The sequence below is a fragment of the Gigantopelta aegis genome, chromosome 4 (assembly GCF_016097555.1).
Source record: "Gigantopelta aegis isolate Gae_Host chromosome 4, Gae_host_genome, whole genome shotgun sequence".
Classification (NCBI taxonomy): Eukaryota; Metazoa; Mollusca; class Gastropoda; order Neomphalida; family Peltospiridae; genus Gigantopelta; species Gigantopelta aegis.
Genome location: NC_054702.1, coordinates 58,826,607 through 58,844,633, shown reverse-complemented (window position 1 = coordinate 58,844,633; position 18,027 = coordinate 58,826,607). Strand labels below are relative to the sequence as shown.

At 40.0% G+C, this 18,027-nt stretch overlaps 1 protein-coding gene across 1 annotated transcript in view; it reads right to left on the bottom strand.

The window, feature by feature from the left end:
- Positions 1–18,027, bottom strand: part of LOC121370834 (snake venom 5'-nucleotidase-like) — a 28,707-nt gene that overhangs the window by 9,509 nt on the left and 1,171 nt on the right. Inside the window, exon 2 of the mRNA XM_041496335.1 lies at positions 6,070–6,283. Coding sequence (XP_041352269.1) covers positions 6,070–6,283 — 214 coding nt within the window. The remainder of the gene's footprint in view (positions 1–6,069; positions 6,284–18,027) is intronic.

Genomic DNA, 18,027 nt, shown 5'->3' with positions numbered 1-18,027 from the left:
AAATATTATTCACGACGATTATTCAAATTACAAAATTAGTGACGAAATCCGACCCTACGACATATATTTATCTTTTAAATGAGAATAGTCCTCTGAGTGGGTACGATCCTACGATCAAAGCTTCTCAGAACAAGCACCTGTTTAAAAATAAGTTCAGTAACATTGATCTGTCATATTTATATTTCCCCCCATACTATAGGTCGATAAGTACGGTGGCTGGGAAAGGACATCACATCAAATTATTTTTATCATATTGGTTCTTGAATGGTGTATATAAAATATTCTCTGCTGCTAATAAAAAAAAGTAGTCCGTGGAAGCGGGTTTCCTATCTCTTTATTCGTGTGCACTTTAACCTGTACGACCGGCATCGGTGGCGCAATGGTTAAGCCATCGAACTACAGGCTGGTAGGTACAGGGTTCGTAGCCCGGTACCGGCTCCAACCCAGAGCGAGTTCTCAAGGGCTCAATGGGTAGGTGTAAGGCCACTACACCCTCTTCTTTCTCACTAACCACTAACCAACCAACAACTAACCCACCGTCCTGGACAGACAGACCATATAGCTGAGGTGTGTGTACCCAGGACAGCGTGCTTGAACCTTAATTGGATAAAAGCACGAAAATAATTCAATTAATTATCTAATTAAAATTAGTTCCACTATTACATGTGGATCTAACAGCAGCCGATTGGAGCTCATGTCCAGTTCGACCAATCAAAACCTTACTTGCAAAATTATGCCAGTGATTTGAGTGCGAGTGCGAATAATTTTTACATGCTCATATACCACTAGAGTTTCGAGCATGTCCGTCACGGGGCCTGTCTCTGGATAGTCAGGGGCTTGTCCCGGGACAGAAAAAAAAAATTAAGCGGACAATTTTGAAATTTACATCCAAAAATTAAATAGTGGGCCTTTAAAATATTGATGCGAATCTCTAATTAATATAATTAATAAAGAAAATTCTACTCATTAAATTTGGTCGCTAAATTAGATAGGGTAGTCAAAAAGAAATTAGATAAGATCGGTGGCCTGACTCGGGATGGAGGGGGGAGGGGTATTGTTGAAAATGGGCAGAATTTTGAAAATAGCAATTTGTAAAAAAACGTTAATAAAATTTAAAAAAAAAGAAAAACGTTACAAGCCAAAAATAAAAAGAATTGACTGCTCGGTTGAATATTTATATAATTTGGAGCATTTTAGAAGGACAGTCCAAAAGTAAATAAGAGAAAGAAGAGAGGATCGGACTATTTAATAATATTTAAAAAAATAAGTAATTTCGACATAAATTTTTGAACGAAGGTCTAAAAGTTTAAAGTCCGATCTATATGTCCACATGAGTGGCCTCGTTAAGGCCGTTAGGGTGCACAGCTTTCAAGTTCAAGTTCTTTATTGCGTTAAGTTTTCCAACTTATCAGCATTATAACAATGAAATACAATATTATGTACAATAGTGCGGAACAATGGTGGAGAATCACTTACATAAATAAAATACATACACATATACCGATAAAACAATCCATCTATATCTATCTATAAACAATCGGCAATATGGGTTACACAAATATAGATATATTAAGTTGTTTGTAGTAATAGCATATCCCTCATTTTGTTCGCCTGTATTAAGTATTTGTCAAGCTTGTAGGGACGAGATGGGTTGCATCCCGTCAAGAAAACCCCTAGATTGACAGTCAATAGACGCTGAAGGTGTAGTGCTGTGCTGAAATACAGATCTTGAGAAGCCGGATCCGTCTGAACGAGAGAGAGAATCAGACTAGGGTATAGTCCAGTCGTCATGTGTTGGTATAGTGGTGCGGACGGGCCCGACTCAGGGGGATACAAGATGGTATTACAATAAAACAAAGTAAAGTCTAGAAAGAGTAGTAGGGGCCGACCCCGCTTCCTATTTCTTCTTAGAGTGGCGCGGTCAATCTTCCAGTGCTGTTAGGACAAGCTCGGACATGTAGAGACTAAACGCGAACAACCGTGGTCAACATAGTCAGACGGAGAAATGACGTGGAGGCAAGGAATCTCGCTAAAAAAAAAAAAATCCAACCTGGTGGTGAAGACTGTCGAAACGAGAAGCGTTCCAGCGTTCAATCAGTTCCAATGGCCGCATACATCCCAGTACAAAACTTCACTTCGCTGATAAAAACAACGAAGTGAAGGATTCCCAAGTCGAGCCGCGAAAGCACGTGCAGTGTGCACACGCGAAACAAATACGTCTTACCGCGACGAGCTCCAGACTGGGAGTGACTGGGAATGCAGTGATTTGAAAAGAATTTGAAAACATTCGGGATTATGCCGAGGGTATACGAAATGATTCGGGTGAATTACGAAGTATACCGGAAACTAATTGTAATATAAAATTTTATATATAAAATTCGTTTCAAGACGAAACAAAAAACCGTGATGGTATAGCCATAAAATCTGTTTATACTAGTATACAAGTTTATTACTGTACTTTTCCCCCTGTTGTTTCAATGTTGAAATAGACCAACAAGTTCGCCTATTGTATAAATAGTCTCGTCCGATATTTTTAGAATTTGTATGTTCCCGAATAACGCTATAAAAGGCGAAGTGTAATTGGTCGATATTAAAATTGTTATTTATAGATGAAATGTCACCTGGACATGGGAGTCTACGCAAAAGTAAAAGTAAAGTTTGTTTTATTTAACGACGCCACTAGAGCACATTGATGTTGTTATCTTATCATCGGCTATTGGATGTCAAACATATCGTCATTCTGACACTGGGTTTTTTTTAGAAGAAACCCGCTTTCGCCACATAGGCTACTCGTTTACGATAGGCAGCAAGGGATCTTTTATTTGCGCTTCCCACAGGCATGGCAGCACAAACCATGGCCTTTGTTTGATTGAAACATATTTTATTGCTTTTTAAAGAACAAATGGATTAGGCACAAGTTACACAACTTACTAGGCCTTCTCCAAAATGCAAACATATTACGACAGTAATATATTTTTGCAATTTAAATATGAACAAAAATAAATATTATTGAAAAAAGAAAGAATAAAGGAGAAAAAGAAAGAATAAAGGAAAAAATGAAAGAATAAATGGCCTTTGTTGAATCAGTTATGGATCACTGGTCGGTGCAAGTGGTTTACACCTACCCATTGAGCCTTGCGGAGCACTCACTCAGGGTTTGGAGTCGGTATCTGAATTAAAAATCCCATGCCTCGACTGGGATCCGAACCCAGTACCTACAAGCCTATAAGCCGATGGCCTAACCACGACGCCACCGAGGCCGGTGGGAGTCTACGCAAAATTGTTAGATCTACTGGTAGACCCAGTAGAGCTAATTTTAATCAGATTGGGAAATAAGTTAAAATGAATGAATAAGCTGTATGCCCGACGCCCAATAACCGTAAATGAAAAGGTTTTGAGTGTGATGTTATATAAAAGATGTCTTCCTTCCTTCCATTATTCACCACCGCTAGTAACAAGGTCTTGTTCTGCTGCACAGCAAGGGTATATTTAAACTGTAAAGAACAAATATTTACAGTTCCCTGGTGGAAACTTGTTACAGCTTCATGCACCTGCTCCACTATAGTAGGGTGTATAGGGCAACGGGCCCAATATTCGACCACTTAAGAAATAAAGGATTATAACGTGTTCGTTTTATTGGCATTTGCTAATATTTGTTTTTCTTCGTACATACTTACTGGCAATGCTATTCATGAAATAGACCCAAGTTTTGTTAATGCAGTATACGCCGACTAGAGTAGGTTTGAGTGCCGCAATGAATAGTATGCAGTATTCGACCAGATGACCCAGTATTCGACCACTTTCTAATTAACTAATAAAACTAAACTTTGAAGTTTATTTTATCGTAAATGCAACATATATCAAGCAGCTAAATCCAAAAACTGTTGATTTTAACAACTGTAACACATATTCATCCATTTACGCACGCACGCACATGCTTGCATTCACACACGCACACATACTTTCTGATAAACAGTCTCTTTGGTGCTATCTCAATTTACAGATAATGGCATTAGACTGAAAATAAAAGAAAATATAATTGTAGGAATGTATCCTCAAGCTTTTCTATTGGTCGAATACTGAAGCAACCCTCTCTATTATATGTCATGCTTTGATCACGTGGTCATGTGTTCGAAATTATAATGGATGAAGTCGCATTGCATTGCATAAAAATATTAAAGACATTTTCAAAGATTTCAAATTAATTAAAAGTGTTGCAAATGTTCATGGAATGTTGGATGGTGTAATAGCATGCTATAAAAATGGCCGATGAATATATACTTAAGTTCATTCACATGGTTATCGTCTGCTATTGCGTTTCCGGAAGAACGAATGTTCACCCTGTCGCGTACGTTCTAAATACTTTGGGAAAATCTATATACTATTCAGTTTAAACGAGTAGGGTAATAAATTAAATACACTGGTCGAATACTGGGTACTGGTTTAATACTGGGGTCACTGCCCTACCACCAAATCAAATCCCACAGACGACAATAGTAACATATGTGGCTAAAATTCCTACCTGCAGCGTATCAATCGACATATACACCATGGATGTAAATACTACCACCCCTCACCCTTAAAATGAATCCGGGAAAAAAAATAAAGGTTGAGCTGCTCATTTCAGAAATAACGGGTATCGTTTATGACTACCCTAGTTCCGTACAAAACTTTAGGACTTTCTTTGTTTTACAGGTACATCATACATGTTTCAAGCACAAGGCTACTTGACACAGTGGTACTAGATGAAATAAAATTGCATACATTATTTTGCCCAGATAAAACTTTTTTATTATTATTACAACCAACACACTCACATTTATCACCAATCAGAGGACTTATGTTATTAACTGCTCTATCGAAACCCGGAAGTTACTAGTACAGGCACGGCGGAAACAAGTAGACATTGGGGGGAGGGGGGGGGGGCTGACTGAGATCGATACCGAGTTTCTAGGAGGGTTTACTACCAATAATAAGATTTATTACCAATATTTTTTATTCAGAATTAATGGGGGTGGGGCTTAAAGCTCTCACACCCATGCTCCGCCGTGCCTGTAGTATTTCGGTTAGTTCTACCTAGTGTGCACGAGCCTGGTTACCTGACCAAAAGGGGCGTGATCTAAGCTCATTCGGTAGATTACGTGTCAGAATGACAAACTGTGCTCTAATGGTGTCGTTAAACAACAACAAAAAAACTGTACTTTTTACTTTAATTATAAAACTGTTTGACATCCAATAGCTGATGACTGATTAATGAATGGGCTCTAGTGGTGTTGTTAAACAAAACAAACTTTAACTGACCAATAAAAATGTTCTTAGTCTTATGCCTGTTAAGGCGGGACGTATAGTAGCCCAGTGGTAAAGCGCTCGCTTGATGCGCAGTCGGTTTGGGATCGACCCCCGTCGGTGGGCCCATTGGGCTATTTCTCGTTCCAGCCGGTGCACCACAACTGGTATATCAAAGGCCGTGGCATGTGCTATCCTGCCCATGGGTGCATATAAAAGATCCCTTGCTACTAATGGAAAAATGTATCGGGTTTCCTCTCAATGACTATATTTCAAAATTACCAAATGTTTGACATCTAACAGCCGATCATTAATAAATCAATGTGCTCTAGTGGTGTAATTAAACAGAACAAAACTTCTTATTCCTGTTACGACATAATTATGAATATTTCGATTGCTGGGGCGGGACGTAGACCAGTGGTAAAGCGTTCGCTTGTTGCGCGGTCGGTCTGGGATCGATCCCCGTCAGTGGGCCCATTGGACTATTTCTCGCTCCAGCCAGTGCACCACGACTGGTATATCAAAGGCCGTGGTATGTGTTATCCTGTCTGTGGGGAGATGCATATAAAAGATCCCTTGCTGCTAATCGAAAAGAGTAGCCCATGAAGTGGCGATAGCGGGTTTCCTCTCTCAATATGTGTGGTCCTTAACCATATGTCCGACGCCATATAACCGTAAATAAAATGTGTTGAGTGCGTCGTTAAATAAAACATTTCCATTTCGGTTGTTCTAAAAAAAAGTTAAATCTAGACTCAGCGTGGGTTTGTTTTCCTCGTGTACTACCTGGTTGTGATATGTATTGGGTTTCCGTAGTGGTGTAGCCGATGATGCCTATTAGTTCCCCTCCTACACTAACAATATGTCTTGCGCTGAATAGACCTCGCAACCTGGGTTCCTTGGTCGCGTCTATATTGCTGCTAACCACGCTGAAGTTGGCGCCTTCCAGGAACGGCACAAGTCCTTCAACACGTCTGTCGAACTCGTGATTTCCAATAGCCTGTAGAAAGAGAAGCCTAAATGCTTAATGGCACCCAGAACACACCCTCACCCGCCCAATATATTCAACTGTCTCTGTTTGATGGTTTTTTGTTGTTGTTTTTTTGTTTAGTTTTTTGTTGTTGTTTTGTGATGGTTTTTGTGTTGTTTTTTTTGTGTTTTTTTTGGGGGGTGGGGGGGAGGGTGGCGATGGGGTGTTTCGCTTGTTTTATTGGGGGGGGGGGGGTTGGAGGGTTTTTTGTTGTTGTTGTTGTTGTTGTTGTGCTCTTTGCACGAGTTGATTCATGTGCCCTTAATTTTCCCTTAGTTCCCCCCTCCAAATATTTCCCTGACACCTCAGCACATTTTAATCCACCGCTAGCTATTAGAAAACTGCGACACTCTTTTTTTTTTTCTTTCTTTTTATTAACTGTATTAAATTTTATAAAATCATACATACATATATGGGTTGCCCTCCTCCACCCCCCACCCCCACCTTCAATATATAATCCTGGCTACGCCAGTGGTCTACAGACAGAAAAGAAACCCGCCATCACCACACACTAGTACCATGTGATCATCAGTATTAAAGGGCTCTTTGACGTGTACTTTAGGATAATACATTTGTTCATTGATATCATTGAAGGGACAGACCCTAGTTTTTAAACACTGATGCATATTTTTTACTATTAGAGCCGTTTATAATCACACTGAAATCAAACATTACTTATATTTTATTGTTTCGATTATCCATTTCCGTAGAACCGAAGTGTTTCTGGTCATCCTGGTGTGTCTAATAAAACAAAATGCATTTTTCATATTTTTTAAAACGGACGTGCGTCTGAGAAGTAGCGGTTATTTATTAGAGTTCTAGTTTATTTTTAAGGATATTTCTTAGATTTAACGTCACAGACTCTTCGTTCACGTTGTAGCTTAACTAAACTTAAGTGTCCATTTTTACGGGCTGAAACCAAGGTCTGCGCTTTTAATAAAAGTCCACATCGTATGCAATTACATGTACATGAATTGTGACTACATTTTATTTTAGCTTTTAAATAAATTGAGTTACCTAGATAACTGACGATACTTGTCGAATGCAAAAACACACATTAGTAAAAGATACAGGATGGGATTTCGACATTTGGTCGTGCGTGCGTGCGTGTGCGCGTGTGTGTTTGTGTCAGAGAGAGAGAGAGAGAGAGAGAGAGAGAGAGAGAGAGAGAGAGAGAGAGAGAGAGAGAGAGAGAGAGACAGACAGAGACAGAGAGACAGAGACAGACAGACAGAGACAGAGACAGACAGAGAGAGAGAGAGACAGAAAGACAGAGACAGAGAGAGACAGAGACAGAGAGAGAGAGAGAGAGAGAGAGAGAGAGAGAGAGAGAGAGAGAGAGAGAGAGAGAGAGAGAGAGAAGTGGATGAAGACAGATAAGTTCAGACAGAGAGACACATACAGTAATAACTCACTGCCGCCACTGCTGATAAAGCTGCAAGAGGTTTTTAGGCACTTTCCCGAAAGCAGGGAAGTACATACCACGGGTTTTATTTTTTTATATATACCACGGCTTTTGATAGGATGGGGAATAACAGAGTACAGCTTGAAATTTAAAACTGTTTCTCTCCTTCTCCTGTATGACTGCCCAGGAGGCCCAGTGAGACTCTTTGCATCCCTATACACTATGTGAATAGAACGGAATTGAAAAGAGGATACATAATATGTATAGGCCTTAGCACAAATATTCGCCTTAGAAAAAGCGCTATAAAAGGCGTTGATTCAAATAAACTGAATCGGTACTGTCGGAAACCGTAAACCAGTGTGGATAATTTGTAAATGATGAATGTACTTCAGTGTGTATTTGTATAACGAAACACTGGCCCTGTTGGGCGGGGTTTTGTTGGATGAGATTGTATCAGTTGATGAATAGGTCTACTTTGGCAAATTCAGTAAGGGTACAGGAAGTAACAACAATTGCAGAGGTGCTTCCTGTGGAACCGTGAGGACGACTGAATAAATATAAAGCATTTTGTGATTGTTTTGAAGCTTAGTATCCCATTTCATCTGTTATTTAGGCTATATATGAATGTATCAGTATAATTAGGTTAAACAAAAATTGTGTCACCAGGAATAGATCTGTTATTTATTTATTTATTTATTTATATTTATTAATTTGTATTATTAGGGTTTTTTTAGGAAACACAATTTTCTACGCCTTTCCAATACAAAGAAAGAAGCATGCTGAACGTTCTGTTTGAATGAGCAGTATACTCAGGCACGAAACGAGTCGGGTTTTTTTTTTTTTAAACTTTCGATTATGTTACATTTTCATTCGATTGTTTCTGTCCTAAAGTCCAACTTAACAGACTTCAGTATACTCGTCACCCTAACTGTCTCCCATACAAACTAGCCTAGGCCTTATTACAACCCGGCTATATAAAGGATAGTACATGAGTCACTGTTACTTTCCTGTCCTGTCTTGTGCCCAGGACAGGCGTGCGCTACAACAGCTTGTTCTGAATGTGCACGTAAAATCCTATGACCTGACCTGACCTGACCAGTCACTGTTAGATACCATTTACTAACAAGCGAAATTAACTTACACGTCAAAAAAAAAAACAATTTCGGTCGTGCTTATTTCACTAGATGTTATGGCTGTGGCTTCCGAGTCGTCGTCGTGCAGCAGCCAATCAGATGTCTTTAAATCACTGTCCCACTAGTGTGGTATTACTGTGTGACAGCAAACAATTCACGGTGTGTTCATTCGCGTGTGCAGAAAAATTAAGCAGGGTGGGGTAGGATTCGTGACTATCCCCAAGTTCAATCAGCAAACGTTTTACGTTGAAGTTCGCGAACTATTTGATTGGTTACCGACATAACCATTTGGTTCACCGTGAAGCTCATAAACCAGTCTAGTGGACGTTTATTTCTGCTCTGTCTGACTGAACGCAGCTTATGACTATATGACGAGCGAGGGAGCGGGACGTAGCCCAGTCGTAAAGCGGTCGCTTGATGTGCGGTCGGTTTGGGATCGATCATCGTCGGTGGGCCCCATTGGGCTACTTCTCGTTCCAGCCAGTGCACCACGACTGGTATATCAAAGGGCGTGGCATGTGCTATCATGTCTATGGGATGGTACATATAAAAAGATAGCTTGCTACTAGCGAAAACATTAAGCGGGTTTCCTTTCTAAGATTCTATGTCAAAATTACCAAATGATTGACATCCAATAGCCGATGATTAATAAATCAATGTGCTCTAGTGGTGTCGTTAAACAAAACAAACTTTATTTGATTGGTTTTCTGACGTGGCCATTTGGTTCACCGTGAAGCGCATAAACCAGTCTAGCGGACGTTTTTTCTGCTCGGTCTGGCTGAACGCAGTTTATGATCACTGTAATATGACAAGCGAAGTTTCTAAGGGGATTCAGGTTATGCTGCCCCAAAAAATATATTTTGACCCCCCCCCCCATACCAAAACACCCCCCCTTGCACAAACACACACGCCAACACACACACATACACACATGTACACACACACACACAGAGAGAGAGAGAGAGAGATAGAGAGAGAGAGAGAGAGAGAGAGAGAGAGAGAGAGAGAGAGAGAGAGAGAGAGAGAGAGAGAGAGAGAGAGAGAGAGAGAGACAGACAGACAGACAAACGGACAGACAGAAACACACGTCTCTGCACACGCACCTGGTGTTGTCGAGAGGGCGTGTCAGAAACAATGGTCTAGGTAAGATAATACCTCCTGGTTTATTCTGGTCTCGGCTAATACACACCTCCCGGAGGTTCTCGGTCTGTAATCTCGACATCGGTAGTCCAGGCCACACGCCTTGCTTTGACATTGTATACCAAAATGCCCTCTACATCGCCGTTAAAAAAAACCCACAAAGACAAGACAATACACCTTACTACTGGAACAGACCAGTGCCAAACGGCTCTCCGCTAAGCTAGATTCCGTCCTGTGAATCTCTGTTTCTTATAGGCCCGTTGTTGGAGAAGAAGAAATGCACCGTGTAAGATATGTGACATCACACGAGGATATCCCACCTATGTTTGGGATCGACTTAAATAAATATGAATGATGTAGATGTCACAGCCAAACCATCCACTGAGAGTAACACCACAGAAACTGATTCCTGCCTTTGAAGGAAGGAAGGAAATGTTTTATTTAACGACGCCACTCAACACATTTTATTTACGGTTATATGATGTCGGACATATGGTTAAGGGCCACACAGATATTGAGAGAGGAAACCCGCTGTCGCCACTTCATGGGCTACTCTTTTCGATGAGCAGCAAGGGATCTTTCATATGCACCATCCCACAGACAAGATAGTACATACCACGGCCTTTGTTACACCAGCTGTAGAGCACTGGCTGGCACGAGGATTGCTGCCTTTGACGTATACGTTAAATATGCAAGATATCAAAATATATTTTATTTGGAGAAGGAGTTTTAATGTTTTTAATCCTGTTATTTGGGGATGTGCAAGAAATATAGATAATATTACACGAACACTCACAGTTATTACATTCCATGTTTCTTACAACTTGTCTAAAATGTATACAACTCGCTTTCGCTTTTTAGATGTTTTTTTTAAATGAACTAAATAAAAATACAAAAAAATACATGACACTGAATTGGTCCACCTTTCAAAATTAATCGAATCAACTACTGTAGATCACGAAGAAATGGAAATGAAAATGTCACATTGACATCTATTGACTAGTGTTATAATTTTATATATATAGAATATGCTAGGGTCAGACTACCAACTGCAAGCAGAAAGTTGGTCAACTCGACGGTTGCGTTGTGATTTCCGCCAACTCCCGACTTACGACGGGTGCTCTCATATTAACAACGAATGGGTTATACGACGAGAATCAAGTTGTAAGAGCGCTCAGACTAGCAACTGGACAATCGTCGTTGTAGTCGTGACAGCAGAAAGTTGGCCAACTTTTTGCTGACAGTTTATAGCCTGAACCTAGCAGTGTTATAGATACGACGTAACATATGCGGGTAGATGACGAGTCCATAATTATTCCGAATGAAAAAAAAAATTAGTTGAAGAACTATAAAACAAATGCGAAGAAATTAGAAGAAATAGTGTATTTAATCAAAAAAGGTGTAGCGGGCCGCTCACCCCTATTTTCATCAAATATGAGTCTTGAGAAGTTAATGCATATAGTTCTGTAAACAGGGCCACCTAAATAGAGGGGTACCGGTACCGGCAGGGTAACGTTAGTTCACATGTCTAAACTAATTCATTATGGTGTGTTGATCATGAAACAACGTGATGACACGCTCAAAACAGCGTGCGTTTCGCATGGCGGCCATTTTCCAAGATGGCTTGTGCCATATTAAAGAAAGCCATATCTCTTCCAGTTTGGCACATATTAGGATGATTTTGATATCAAAACATATGGTTTTTGGGGTGAGGAATATGAAAAACATGCTTTCAGACTAATTAGATGTATTCTGAACCACTTTTAAAGATGATTTCACGAAAATTAAAGACTTATTACTGTAGTCTCTACATACTAATAGCATACTAACAATGCTATATACAGATTTCCTTGGAACATGTGATTGATTTCGTTGACATTTGCTATTTATAATATTAAACAATTCTTCTATATAATTTGAAAACACCGGGTTTACTTGAAACACGTGTTTCAGCGTGATCTGGTACGGTTCAAACCCATTGACGGTAATCTGGTATATTATACAATTAAGCTAAATTCAATCATGATTTTTTCTGAGACTGTTCTCTTAAAACGTCTGGTATATTCCTCTTTCATAATTTCAATTTGTATATTCCCTGTAATTGATGAACCTCGTTATATCAACTTTTTTGTTAATGCGGGTATCTATTCAGAGTAACTATGTCCTCTGCCAGTATGATTAAGTATGTCAGTATGATTAAATACAATCTAATTAAAATTAGCTCCACTATTACATGTGGATCTAAAGACAGCCAGTTGGAGCTCATGTCCACCAATCAAAACCTACCGGCCTCGGTGGCGCAGTGGTTAAGCCATCGGACTACAGGCTGGTAGGTACAGGGTTCGCAGCCCGGTACCGACTCCTACCCAGAGCGAGTTCTTAAGGGCTCAATGGGTAGGTGTAAGGCCACTACACCCTCTTCTCTCTCACTAACCTCTAACCAACTAACAACTAACCCACTGTCCTGGACAGACAGCCCAGATAGCTGAGGTGTGTGCCCAGGACAGCGTGCTTGAACCTTAATTGGATATAAGCACGAAAATAAGTTGAAATCAATCAATCAAAACCTTACTTGCAGAATCCTGTCAGTGATTTAAAAATAATTTGAAAACATTCCGAATTATCCTGAGGGTATACGACATCTTTCGTGTGAATTACTTTTTAGTAATTTTATAAATAAATAAATAATGTTTAATGTAAAACTGAAGACTGATAACCCACCCCGTACGTATTGGTATGGTTCGCTGTACTGCGGCCACTAAAATAGACTCGCCCGATATTTTTAGAATTTGTATGCTCCCAAATAACGTTATAAAAGGCGAAGTGTGATTGGTCAATATTTAAATTATTATTTACAGACGAAATGTTACCTGGACATTGGGGACTACGCAGTGTTGTTAGTTTTAAATCACTGGCAGGAGTCTGCAAGTCAGGTTTTGATTGGTGGACATGAGCTCCAACTGGCTGTCTTTAGATCCACATGTAATAGTGGAGCTAATTTTAATTAGATTGGATTAAATATGTCAGTATGATTAAGTATGCCGGTATGATTAGGCCTTACAAGACGTGCCCCTTTTAACATCATACCATGTCTCCGGAGGTGATATATGGATCAGACTGCCCAAACCCTAATATTCTTGGGAAAGAAAGAAAGAAATGTTTTATTTAACGACGCACTCAACACATTTTATTTACGGTTATATGGCGTCAGACATATGGTTAAGGACCACACAGATTTTGAGAGGAAACCCACTGTCGCCACTACATGGGTTATTCTTTCCGATTAACAGCAAGGGATCTTTTATTTGCGCTTCCCACAGGCAGGATAGCACAAACCATGGCCTTTGTTGAACCAGTTATGGATCACTGGTCGGTGCAAGTGGTTTACACCTACCCGTTGAGCCTTGCGGAGCACCCACTCAGGGTTTGGAGTCGGTATCTGGATTAAAAATCCCATGCCTTGACTGGGATCCGAACTCAGTACCTGCCAGCCTATAGACCGATGGCCTAACCACGAAGCCACCGAGGCCGGTGAATATTCTTGGGATAACAAAGTCGGGGTAGGGTGGGTGCAACAACTCGAATCCAGAGCTGCTTTTATAACCCATACTGTGTGAGCTGGTACATTTTCGTGAATCACCAACTTTCCTTGCCGTTTTCGATGCATTGACTAACGCAAACACCTAAACAAATCAGCGTAATATTGACCCTTAATATGGACATATGAGGCATACAGTCGATATGGATTAGTCTCTTGGCATCGTAGAGAATGATGCACATGGTCTTGCTAGCACTGGGACATGGAATTTCTTTGGTGTTGGAGAATTGACGTTTTCCCAACGTTTCAAATGTTGATTGGACACAGGGTCATAGTTATGGATCCATTTTTGGTACCTGGTTACTAAATGTTACTTAAAGCGTTTCCAGTCCAGATTCATCAGCTCGAGATTTTCGGATGTCGACGTTCTTGGCATCCAGACTTTGCTCATACTCAAATGTTAATGGATAATGGATTTCACTTAGCCATAGCCTCTATTAGAAATTCACGAGAACACAAAACATATTGTACATTTTCTTTTCTGTAAAAGAAGGAGATTGCACACAATCTGACAAACAATAATAGTAATATAAAACTTTATTAACGTCAAAAAATAAAGGAACAAGTCGATGACTACTCCACAATTCAATAGTAAACAAAGGGCCTTTGTTACAAGCGATTGGAGAGTGAACGCGCCGGAAGTCATTTAGAGGCTGATTGGGGCCGCTTAGCGCTATGCAAATCAAGGGCAGATAAGTATGTTTCTAATAGAGGCTATAGCTAAACCCCAGAATGTCTACAATCTGCCACACTGTCACTCTTCGATCGCCCATCGCAATTCGTTTTTCAATCTTAACGTTTTCCTTGGTTTTAGGTATCCAAGGCCTGCCAGACCTGGGGTCGTCTTCAACAGACCGACTATGGAATATGAAGGCGATTGGTCCTGGTACAATCACTGGAGTATGAATCTCCGAAGGCGTGGGTTTTTTTCTAATGTTAAATATTTGATTATAGCACTGTGCTTCATTTTGATATGTATATTTAGAGTTCAGTTTTAAATGACATTTAGAGCTATCAAATCCACGATAACTTACCTCGAAAATGAAATGTGAATATGCTTATCTCCTAATTTTCGTGGTTAACAATTCTTTGCAGTGATTTTAAAAACTATTCGTCCAATATTCACAAACTGATTAGCAATGTCTTATTCTAAATGACAAAGAATGTGTTAGTACTACTGGAGTACTTATAGTAGAATAGAATGTTTCGATCGGCGTTCGTTCATAAATGGTATTTAAAAAATAAGAGAATTTAGGCACTCAAAGACCATGTTTGTAATCAATGAAGTGCATTTTATTGCTCCTATAACTTATACTGGAAAAACAAGCAGGACAGTTAGAACCCTAGAAACGTAGTTGATTTTAAACATACAAGGCCACAACATCGTTTTCAAGACGAAAATAGGTCTATTTTCTTTTACTCTCAGTAGTACTCTTTGTAAAAAGGATTTTATTTTATTTTTATTTATTTATTTATTTATTTATTTTTGGGGAGGGGGGTATTTTTGTTGTTGTTTGCTTTTTGTTGGATTTTAGGGGGGGGGGGGTTGGGGTTGGGGTGTTTCTTTATTATTTTTTGTCTTGTTTTTATGTTGTTTTTCAAATCACGTCTATTCCATTTAATGGTATCCACTTTTCAGAAATTTCCGAGGTGTGCCTACATATTTAATTAAAAAAAAAAACTCTTCTCTACAAGAAATATACAATAAATAGCGTTTGAAAGTCACCACAAAAACATGTGAACTTAACAGAGTTCAAACATTTTCACCTGTTCTGTTTTTTGTAGATAGTATTAAATATAGACAAATCGTCCAGGAAGCCAGCAGATTGGTCTTGACAGTTTGCTACTGGTGCAAAGTAACTCAACAATCAGGCCCGTGTGCAGAAAAAGGGGGTAGGGGGAGGTTCCAAGCAAATTAATTTACAAGGAAGAATGACTCCACCTACAAACTTCGCTCCACACGATTTAGCCTCCAGTGACACCTCACCCTCCTACCATGCACAATTTCCTGCACACGCGCCTGTTGACCTATATAACTCACTAAGCGCAGACAGCCCAGGGCATGTGAAATAATGTCTCTTATGTCACCATACATTAATTATTAATGAAATATGAACCCGATGTAAATGTTACTTAAGAGCAATGACATATGTCTCCTCTAAAACTGGAATAGAAGCATTGTCCTTTTTTATGATACAGAGTGCGTGTGTGCGAGCATAATCTCTCTCCTCTCGCTCTCTCTCTCTCTCTCTCTCTAATCTATCTCTCTATCTCTCTTATCTCTCTCTTAGCATATATCAGGTATATGTCGGGGTTGCGATGACTATCATAGCGTCTCTCTCCTCGATATATCTCTCTCTCCCAGAGACTCAATCTGGGGGGGGGCTCATCTCTCTATATCTCGGTCTCTCTCTATATCTCTCTCTCTCTCTCTCTCTAACTCAGTAATGATGTCTTTTTCTTCTTTCCTCTCTCTTCAAGCTCTCTCCTCCGAGGGGGGGGAGAGAGAGAGAGGCCCTCTATCTCTCCCTCTTCTCTCGTGTGGAGTGGTCGGGGGCCTCTCCTCTCTCTCGTGTCTCTCCTTCTCCCTCCACCCTCTCATCCAGTATACTCGTATAACTCTCTTCTCTCCATCTCTCCTCTCCCACCTCTCTCTCTCTCTCTCTGCTCTCTCCTCTACTCTCCTCTCTCTCTCTCTCTCTCTCTCTCTCTCTCTCTCTCTCTCGCTCCCCCTCTCTCTCTCTCTCCTCTCTCTCTCTCTCTTTTAGTATATTCACTATATTTTCTTTTTTTTCTCTTCCCTCCTCTCTCTCTCGTCTCCTCTCTGTCTACTCAATGACTCAGAACTGCCTGATAGTTTGTTACTTGACACAACTGTTGTAAGCCTGCAGTAAAATCATCCGTGGTAAACACTGCGAGATGAATACGCGAGTTCATCTTCGTGTGCTTGATGAAATGACACAATTATTTTACTTAACTGCGGCAGCTGCGCCAACCAGGATACCTACATATACTGTTGGCATAATTGCCTTGCCAAGGGCAGTGACAGAAATTAGTAGGTGACAAGTAAACAAGGAAACTCAGTTTGTTTAATATCTGGATTGTCCCCTGCTTATACGTACAGATGTGTGTGTGTGTGTGTGTGTGTGTGTGTGTGTGTGTGTGTGTGTGTGTGTATGTATGTGTGTGTGTATATGTGTGTGTATGTAATGTGTGTGTGTATATGTATGTGTGTTTGTGTGTGTGTGTGTGTGTGTGTGTATGTGTGTGTGTATGTATGTGAGTGTGTGTGTTTTCAGAGTGTGTGTTTTTCAGTGTGTGTGTGTGTGTGTCTGTGTGTGTGTGTGTGTGTGTGTGTGTGTGTGTGTGTAAGTGTATTTGTGAGAGAGAGAGAGAGAGAGAGAGGAGAGAGAGAGGAGAGAGAGAGAGAGACAGTGTGTGTGTATGTGTATATATGTGTGTGTGTGTGTGAGTGAGTGTATGTGTATGTGTGAGTGTGTGAGTGTGTGTGTGCGTGTGTGTGTGTCTATGTCTGTGTATGTGTGTGTGTATGTATGTGAGTGTGTGTGTGTTTTCAGAGTGTGTGTTTTCAGTGTGTGTGTGTGTGTGTGTGTGTCTGTGTGTGTGTGTGTGTGTGTGTGTAAGTGTATGTGTGTCTGTGTGTACGTCTGTGCATGCGTGTGTGTGTGCGTGTGAGTCTCTGTGTGTGTGAGAGTGTGTGTGTGTGTGTATGTGTGTGTGTGTATGTCTGTGCGTGCGTGCGTGCGTAGGTGTGTGTGTGTGTTTGAATCGAATAACCGATGATTGATAAATCAATGTGCTCTAGTGGTGTCGTTAAACAAAGCAATCTTTGAACGTACAATCAGATTTATGTAACTCATAACATGACATGGAACTTGAAGTATTTTACAAATATTTTAATGTTTTGTCTAAGGCGAGGACGTTTTCCAAACATGCTAATGAATAAACACTAATGCGCACTTTTGTTGTTTTGCTATATATAATGAAATATGTGTCATTTTATGTCGCTGTATTTACGTGCCTATATCAAGTGTATGTTCTAACATCGCCAGTGGCTGGGTCCGGGACGGATATATTAATCACAGATGTAAATAAATTATATATTACATGCATATACGATTGTATAAACAACTCAATCAATCAATCAATCAACTTGTTTAATGAATGAATGAATGAATGAATGAATGAATGAATGTTTAACGACACCCCAGCACGAAAAATACATCGGCTATTGGGTGTCAAAGTTGGGTAATGCAAATAAATAAAGTGATGATCAACATCAATATAAAAATTCAAGACTTAAACAAAAACAGTGTAAAGAACTGCAAAAACACAAATATCACAGAATTTTACGGATACTGAATTTTACTCAAAACTTCAATTTTGTGCTGTATTGGCCATTCTCAAAGAGAATGTT